The 9590-nt window shown below is 44.4% G+C and overlaps 1 protein-coding gene across 1 annotated transcript; it reads right to left on the minus strand.

Moving 5' to 3' along the window:
* Positions 1-128: 128 nt before the first annotated feature.
* On the minus strand, positions 129-8534 carry LOC130106964 (neuronal vesicle trafficking-associated protein 1-like). The gene is made up of 5 exons (XM_056273333.1): positions 8396-8534; positions 7928-8081; positions 7547-7663; positions 2888-2998; positions 129-1555 (listed from the first exon to the last, which is right to left on the minus strand). The coding sequence occupies exons 2-5, from the start codon at positions 8054-8056 to the stop codon at positions 1355-1357; spliced, it is 558 nt and encodes a 185-aa protein (XP_056129308.1). The 5' UTR covers positions 8057-8081; positions 8396-8534; the 3' UTR covers positions 129-1354.
* Positions 8535-9590: the final 1056 nt, after the last annotated feature.

Here is a 9590-nt window from a genome sequence, read left to right on the forward strand (position 1 = left end):
TCCATCATATGGACTGAAGGGGAATGTTATTATTAAAGGATTTCTTTGTTCATATTGGGAATTTCACAGGAATGCCAACAGTTCATTTTATAAACCGTCCTCTTGTGATTGTGAAAAAAGGTGTTCTTGTTCTTACTCATACATGGAGTCCAATTTACCGCTGATGAGAAATGTGGGCACTTTATTTCTATTTTTAAGTTTACATTTTTAAGTAGCAAATGCACTTCAATGGTATTCCTTACATTGTCTGAAAAAGGTACATAATTCGTGATTTTAAGTGAAATGACAGTCAGAAAAAAGCAACAGGACAAGCATTTACAGGTTTTTCCACTACATAAACTTAAGTCTAGTGTCTTTTGTGATGGCCTCCAATAGCCATCACTCATGGTTACATCTACATAATTCAGTTGAGAGCATTGCACAAGACGGTATGTTCACTAGCAATGCAGGGACTTCAGTACAGTAGAATTTAAAAAAAACAAACAAAAGCTGCTGTGAAAAATTGCCATTTTTACACTGGTCTCATGTAACATAGTGTGAAAAAATGTTGTATAATGTACAGTGCTCACAAAGAGACACGTGTTAAAGCTGGCTGAGAAGGTTTCCTGCATCAGATACCTACAACTGTTAAAAAGCACTGTATGCAGGAAGTCTGAGAGATGTGCTGAGTCGAACCAAGAAATGACTTAACGCTCTTGATTTCCACCGGCTGAAATGTGTTCTCTCAGGTCAAACCTTATTAGTTCACAATGTAATGCGTTTTCAATATGTTGGCAGCTGGCCATTGTGGCAAATATGCAAACCATTACATCACTCCATAAGCAAAAAGCCACTGACTGGATCCCAGAAAAAAATTATTTATGTACGCTATCAGTAACTGACGTATTCGAAAAGGAAAGCGACTGAATGCTAACTGATTGTTACTGGAGTCATGCGCGCGTGTGCATCTGAATGAGCTACGCAGACTAAGGAAGATTCACAGTCATTTCACAATCTGAGTACTTAAGTGATAACAGTTCTCCATTACATATGTGTATGTACAAAGACGTTGTCAGTGAGTGTCTGTGTTTCAGCGTATTCCTGTGGCTTTTTCGACACGTTTATCACTGTTTTTAAGTTCATGCTATGCTATTCAAACAAACCAGAAACCTACTCATCTGTAACCCTTGTTGAGAAACAAAAAAAACACGTTCCAATCGTTCTCATTACGGTACCCTCCAATTGAACAAACTACCGTTAAGGTCGGTGTAGCAGCTTTGACATGAACCAGCTGATTTGAGATTTGATTGAGCAGCACAGCCATGTTATTTCTTTTCCCACAGCAGGTGACGTCACCTGGGGACCCCGAGGTCGGTTAAGCTAGCTTCTGGGCGGTCTCCGTCTCCTGCTGAGTGACTTTCTCCTCGGACATGATGGTCATCCACGGTGATACCGACCTTGTGATGGTCTGCTTGGCCATGTTGTAGTGGTTGATGATGGTGAAGAGGTGCCCACGACCGCCGGGGCCCTGAGGCGGGTAGTAGCCGTACATCCCTGCTGGCATGCAGCGACCTTGCTGCTCCGCGAGGACAGGGAGGAGAGATGGAAAGAAAATATTACAAAGGACAAAAAATCATTCTATGAAAGCTGCAGGCAGAAGGGACCAAAAAAAAAAGAGAGAGAGAGAAATGGTGGCAAAATAATGATTCAGAAGGAGAATAATAAATTGTTAAGAAATGCAGCATAATGGATTCATAGGAAAAAGAGGGGATGAGTTCGGGTGATGGAGCCCTGGATGTGAGGTGCTGACAGCACTGAGGAGGAACGACACATTTCAGTACAACCTCGGTTCATCCTGTTCGACGTCTGAAGAGAAAGTCACTCTTTGTGTTTGAAGCATCAACACAATAAAAGAACATCAACTTTGCAAAAATCTTACTGTCCAATTCCCCATCGTCAAGGTGACCGCATTAGTTCACCATGGCGATGGGGTTTACAGAACAAACTCTTCATTTCCTAGGGCAGTGTTTCCCAACACAGTCCTCAAGGACCCCCTATCCTGCAGATTTTCTTTGCAACCCTGAATAGGTAACCGTTTGCAGTTATTCAATCAGTCAGCAATGAATTATGTCAGATGTTGCACACCTTGCATAATTAAGCGCTGTGAGATGATTGGCCGAGTAAGTACAAGCAGGGCTACCTATGCAGGGTTACAATGAAAATCTGCAGGATAGGGTTCCTTAGGACTGGGTTGGGAAACACTGTCAGGGGAACATCAGCCAATGGTTTGTAGTCTCTTACAGATTCCAACTGAAATGCCACCTGGTCCATTACACCTACCTATAGAAATGACTGCAATGCCCCAAGCTTATCACACGACTTCTCACACTAATTTATAAAAAATTTAAAAAGTTAATTATGTCTTTACATCAGCATTTGCTGGATGGTCCTAAATGTATACTTCTCACCTTTGAAATAACGTTACGGTTAATACACAAAAGCCAATCTACACATTTGGAATTCCTTTCCAAAAAAAAAAAGCAAAACATTTTGGCAGCCTAGCTTTCTTGATCAGGTTCATTGGTGTATTAAACATTACTACTTTGATTCATTTACTCATTCCCGCCACCTTTATTCAGTCACGGTCCATACCTGCTTAGTCACACACACATGCACGCACGCACATAAGTGACCTGTGGATGTCTTTAGACTGAGGGAGGGAACCATAGAAAAACTACATAAACTGGAAGAACATGTGTGAAATCCACACAGGAGGGCTGGGGTCAAATCCAGGACCTTCTTACTGTGAGACAACGGTGGAGACCACAAAGCTCCCCACATGTTAATAAATAATTCAAACACACCGGATGGGGTCACAAACAAATGAGTGTACAGGCAATGTGCTTACCGTGTATACAAAGCTGTCAGGGCAAGGCTGCTCATACTGGTAGACTTTATAGACCACCAGAAATACCACACAAACTAGGAAGGCGAGGACACAGATCACCAACAGAGTCACCTGTCAACAGAGGGGGGGAAACCACAACCATCTTCAACCAATTAAACACATTGCAACATCGGCGGTTTTCTCTGTCCTAAACCTCAGTGACATTCAACCAGCAAAGGTTATTCGGGATTTGGATGACACGGCCATTCATCTACGTGGTTGCTTCCTGTATTAATCAAGCTGTTGATGACCTCCAGGTTGCATTTTAAACACGATGAGTCGCAAACACGCTCCTTCAATTGAAGTGGTCTTAAATTCAGGTAAACTGAAATGTATGACATTCACAGAGGCCGTGTACAGCTGGCGCAAAATGTCATCTTTCAAACACAAGGTAAAGCTCAATTAGAAAAGGTCTCTTCCTGTAAATACCAAGGCATGTGGTTGGATGACAAAAGATTTCTCAATGAAAGCCTTAGTCTAACCGGGTTTTTACTTCAATTTTATCAACCATTTGTCTTTCGATGGAAGGAAGGAGCTTGTTCAGTCCCTATTTTTATCCCGTGTCCAACTACAGTGATGATTGATTGATTGGTTGAGATACTTTATTGAACCCCATGAGGAAATTCCTCTCTGCATTTAATCCATCCTAGCTGAGTAGCTAGGAGCAGTGAGCAGCCGCCATGCAGCACCAACTCCAGTTCTTCTTGCCATTGCCTTGGTCATGGGGTATTAACCCTAACATGCATGTCTTTTGGATGGTGAGGGGAACCAGAGCACCCGCAAAAAAACCCACCGCAGACACGGGGAGAACATGCAAACTCCACACACAGGATGACCTGGGATGACGCAGACACGGGAGGAACATGCAAACTCCTGACCTGGGATGACCCCAAGGTCAGACAACCCCGGGGTTCGAACCCAGGACCTTCTTGTTGTGAGGCGACAGCGCTAACCACTCCGCCACCATGCCACCCGCCAGTGCCTGATATCTTGTACATGCATGTATCCTGCTCGCCGTTACGCAAGCTTGATTCTATTCATCGTGCTTCTCTGTGATTTAGCCTGGAGGATAAAATTACTCATCGCTCTAGTCAGTACAAGTTAAATGGATGGTCCTCACTGACACTGCGTAACAAGCATCACGTCTCTTTATTTATAAACCTATTCTTGGAAAGCTTCCTTTTTTTTTCTTCGGGACAAGCTGTCTCCAGCCTAAAACAACTACTACACAACTAGATCTTCATGGTATTGGGTTGCTCTATAACATACCTAGGGTCTAATCTGAATTTGGCAACACTGCCTTTTCACTTTAGGCACCGAGGGCTTGGGAAAACCTGCAGAATAGCATTAAACTGGACACTGGCATTACTTCAGGACTTCTACTACTACTTTCGGCTGCTCCCACTAAGGGTCGCCACAGCGGATCATCCGTTTCCATTTCTTCCTGTCCTCTGCATCTTCCTCTGTCATACCAGCCACCTGCATGTCCTCTCTCACCACATCCATAAACCTCCTCTTTGGCCTTCCTCTTTTCCTCTTCCCTGGCAGCTCCATATTCAGCATCCTTCTCCCAATATACCCAGCATCTCTCCTCCACACGTCCAAACCATCTCAATCTTGCCTCTCTTGCTTTGTCTCCAAACCGTCCAACCTGAGCTGTCCCTCTAATGTACTCATTCCTAATCCTGTCCTTCTTCATCACTCCCAATGAAAATCTTAGCATCTTCAACTCCGCTACCTCCAGCTCCTCCACCTGTCTTTTCGTCGGTGCCACTGTCTCCAAACCATATAACATAGCTGGTCTCACAACCATCTTGTAAACCTTCCCTTTCACTCTTGCTGGTATCCGTCTGTCGCAAATCACTCCCAACACTCTTCTCCACCCACTCCACCCTGCCTGCACTCTCTTCTTCACTCCCCGTTACTTTGGACAGTTGACCCCGACTTCAGGACTTAAGTCATCTTATTCTGGAATTATTTCCAGGAGAAATGTAAATGCTTCGAACAGACAAGGCAGCTCTTTCCCTAGGCAATTACTGTATTTGTTTTGTGTTGAATATGTGGTTTGTTAAATATGTCTGGTGTATACTCTGAACTTTCTAATGCGGTGTTGGCCAGGTCTTGCTTGTAAAAGAGATGTCTCTCAAGGGACTCCCTTGTTGAATTGAGGTTAAAGAGAAAAAGGACCAAAAATAACCACCGCAGATTCATAACCACTGTTTTCAGGTGGAAAACTCCACAGTTACATTTTACTTTTTTTTTCATTTACCAGACTCTGTTATCCAAAGGGACTTACAAGGGGAGTAATTAATTAATTAGCAGTTACTTTATTTGTCTATCAGCTCACAGTAACGCCCAACAGTGCATATGTAGATCACTAGTAAATACACAGGTGATTCCAGATTAGCTGGACAATGCCACAAATATGTGTCACAGTCATGCTTGAGACCATCTAGATCAGGGATAGGCAACATAGTCCAGAAAGGTCCGGTGTGGGTGCAGGTCTTTGTTCCAACCAAGCAGTTACACACCTGATTCTATAGATCAACCAATAGTCTTTGCTAAGGACCTTGATTTGTAGACTCCGGTGTGTAACTCCTTGGTTGGAACAAAGACCTGCACCCACACCGGACCTTTCGGGACCATGGTGCCTATCCCTGATCTAGATTATGGTAGGCTCAAAAAAGAAAGGTTTTTAGGCCTTTCTTGAATGAAATAAGCACATCTGTGGCCTTGTTGAGAGACCGGACTTCATTCCATCATTTCTGGACCTGGAGCTCAGCGCTTTAAAAGGTGACACAGCCTTCCGGAGGTAAATGACAATTATATATGCAATTTTCACTTCAATAAATTTTTATAATAATAACAATGTTCTGTCAGCAAATGGCATTATGTTGGCCCTTCTGCTTATGAAACCCATTTAAAAGCCATTGCATACTTTCAAAAACAAATGGTTGCCTTTCCACAGGTGAGGCCGTGGATTTTTCGAAGACGCAAGGTTTTCCTTCCAGCAGCAGCAATATGCCGTGCATTGTTATCAAAAAGCTCAGTCCGTGCTACAAGACGATGACACTAGTGTAGACCGAGCGTAGTGTGATGTCTAAATATCCCATGTTTGTACTCTAAATTAACTAGTCAAGACATACGGGCTAGCTAGAGTACATGCTACAAACAGTAACTTGACAGGAACGGGCCGAATGAGAGACTACTCGATATCACAGGGCACTGCAGAGCTGTCACCTCTCCTGGGAGTTATGTAACACCTGCTGGTGTTCCTCACAAGTATGAGGCGAAGCACGATGAGGTGTCGGCGAGAGCGCCTCACCAACGCTGCCTTTTCTCATCAAGCCCCAGGACACGTTGAAATTATTTTCCTTAACTGGGGTTATTGACGGCGTCTCGTCTGAGTGGCTTGTCTGAATAAAGTTTACGATTTAAATTGCACCCCACAAAGGAACCTGGGTGAATTTGATTAAAGGCAAGATAAACTTGATTCAGAAGATAGAGAACGGGAACACAAATTCTGTGAAAAATTTTCATTTTCATTGCACATTGCTGTTCATAGTACATCCTGGAAAGCGACTTCTCTGAAAGAAGACAATATGTCTTGTCCCCTGAGAGGGACACACATTGTTGTGCTCTTACAATTATCAAACGTTACTTCCTGCAACCCTTGTGCTGAAACGGTTGGCGTAGACAATAAAGAACACAGTTTATGAAAGGAAAAAGTGCGTTCACCCTCCGTCTTGGGAGATTCGGTGTTGTTAGCAGCTTAGTGTACACCGCCGTACACACAAATGAGGAAAGCAACAGGGGTTGATGAAAGAGTCTATCTCTAGTGGTGACAGGGCTGCCACCGCCATTTCAAAGCCAGGATGAGAGGGAACGAACTGGGTTTTCTGAATCAGTGACGTGTCTCCGTTTGGCTTTCCCAGTTCCTCAAATCAAAGCGCAGACTAAATCTGGCGAAGAGGACAGTCAGCAGGCACCAATTTTCCTTAGTTGATTTGTGAAGCTCCTGTTTTTGGGAGCTTTCTGGACACAAGACCTTCTGTACCTACCGATATGCATCAATGGGACCACCCGTCACAAGCTCCAATTCGTAAATTGCCGTCAGTATCGGCTCAAGCCACTAAATAATCTTTTAGTCATCATCCAGAGTGCAACCCAAAACATCTGCCTGCCCGGGAGCTTTAACGGGGGTGAGGGACACGCTGCCTATTTGAAGGCCGCCTCCACAGCGGCGGCTGAATCAGTGAAAAGGGTCAGGGCGGGTTTTTAAGTGAATCGTTGTGTAATGTCTCCAAGTATAGCTCCAGGAAGGAGGAAAAAAAAGAAAGGCCAGGCAGGGAGGACACTGGAGATGAAAGTAGTCCCTGGCACTGAATGACATGTTCTTGGCAATGGGACAGAGTGGACTAGAGAGGGAGATATTGTGACAGCTGTGACAAATGAACTCATTCTGAACAAAAAGCTTCAGGGAAATAATGTGTTTCTGCACTCCTGTGTGTGTGTGTGTGTGTGTGTGTGTGTGTGTGTGTGTGCGCGCGCGTATGTGTGCGCGCGTATGTGTGTGCATGTGTGTGATGATGTACACCATGCCTGTAAAGGCAGTCTTACTTTGAGTCGCTCAGACACCCCTTCGATGATGCTTATGGAAAACTCGGCAATTTTTGGAGACCTCAGCTTTCCCTTCTTGCCTTCGCCATCGTAGTCTGCTTTAGTCTTCACGACCACCTGGTAGAAACACACAGCACAGGGAGACGCAGCGCATATGGTCGGGTAGCTAAACTCAGCTCGCCAGGGAGAAACACATTCTCCAGAGGAGTTTATTCATTCTTTCACTTCATCTTCGTCGACCTAATTGCTAATGGCAACTCGTCTCGTGCGATACACGTCTGCACGTGACCGCGAATGCAAAAAAAAAGACCACGTGGATATTTAAATCCTGGCGTATAAATAAAAAATAAATGCCGAGTTAAAAAAAAAAAAAAACCTCACCTTGTCCGGCGGAGGGAACTGCAGTTGGCTGGCATCTAACGGCGTTATGAGCGGGATGGTGTCGAATCCGTCTTCAGAAACCACCTTGCCGCTATTCTTGTCGCCGAAATTGTTCCCCAGTTTCACCATTGTGCTGACCGGAGAAGGCGTGAATCTGCGGGGCGAGAAACGAGCGCGGTTATTTGCTAAATAAAGCGGATTATGTGCCAAGCACGCGCATTGGCCACTATTACATATCCCCGCAATGTCACAACACATGCGGACGGTTTCATCTACACACCTGCACACACACACACACGCACCGAGCAGCAATAAGGGGAACTAAGGAACAGGGCGTATGGGCTTTCCAGGCAACGAAGAAGCCTCGGAACCACAAAACGCGAGGTATTGATGGAGCAAGTGTCGTAAAAAATAAAAATTTAATTTTTTTTTAAAAAGTATACATATTTACCACATGAACGCACTTACCAGCTCGGTTTATATTGTCCTTACTCGGTGCCTTGCTCTTGTTTCTTTAATAGCCTCGCCGATGGTTGTCTTAGGTGTGACGCAGCCGATATAGGAGGTGGATACACAATATGGCCAGCAGGATATTTGTGCGTGTGCGTGTGCGTGTGTTCACTGTGGTCCCTCTGCTACTCAGCTACTGCTGGCGTCTGGCAGCACTGCAACTGATGTAACCTCCCCATCACGTCCACTCACATCTGGCTCTGAAGCAGGGCCCTAGGTAGACACGGCACATCTCCATCTTCATCTTACACAATACACAGCTACACATCACCCATTGTAGTCGACGTGGGTTTATTGATCGCCAACATTCCCCTTCATAAAAGGCTGTCAGCTTATGAATGACCTTCCGTCTATTACGTGGCTAATAGAAAACACCTTCCAGGGTTATACATAGATATCTTTATTGTCCTTTGGGAGGAAGCTTGTTGTCACAACCTGTATACACCCACACATTTGCACGTAGGTACAAATGCACGCCACAAACATGTAGTATGTGCATGACATCCAGAGGGACATGGGAGACGTGGGCACACATACGGATGAAGATTTTCGGCGGAGTATTGGCAACTTGTAGTTAACATGCACAGTAATACATGTCAATATGTGAGGCAGGTTTTACCTGCTGCAACTCCCTAAATAGCTTAAAAGATGTTTTTCCCCTCATGCATGACACATTAGTAATTAAGAAAACGCTTCCTAACGCATAGGGGAAAGCATTTCACCTCAGGCACAATAAATGACTGCAACAGAAAATGTCCCAGGCGAATGACGATATAGCCTGGCTGCACTGCTGCCATTTGCAGGAATACCACAATCATGACTTACGCTTGCCTACTCATTTCAGGGAAGCCTTCCTCTCAATAATATTTTACTGTGTCTTTTCCCATAAATGATTTTTCCCCCCCACGTGTGCTGAGCACATCATCTAGCGGCTTGTTGCCAGGCTACAGGGTGAAAGGAGGGATGAACAGAAGATCAAGTATGACCCCATAATTCGTTATGATAGGGACGTGATGGAGGAAGGAAATAACAGTTATCCCATCACATGACAAAAAAAGAAATGTATTTTGATGGGCTAGTATGAGAAAAGGAAAGAATATGCCTGTTAGACATGATGGCAAGGGGTTTCCAAGCTTTGCTGCTTAGTGTGTTG

This window comes from Lampris incognitus, chromosome 2 (genome assembly GCF_029633865.1).
Source record: "Lampris incognitus isolate fLamInc1 chromosome 2, fLamInc1.hap2, whole genome shotgun sequence".
NCBI lineage: Eukaryota > Metazoa > Chordata > Actinopteri > Lampriformes > Lampridae > Lampris > Lampris incognitus.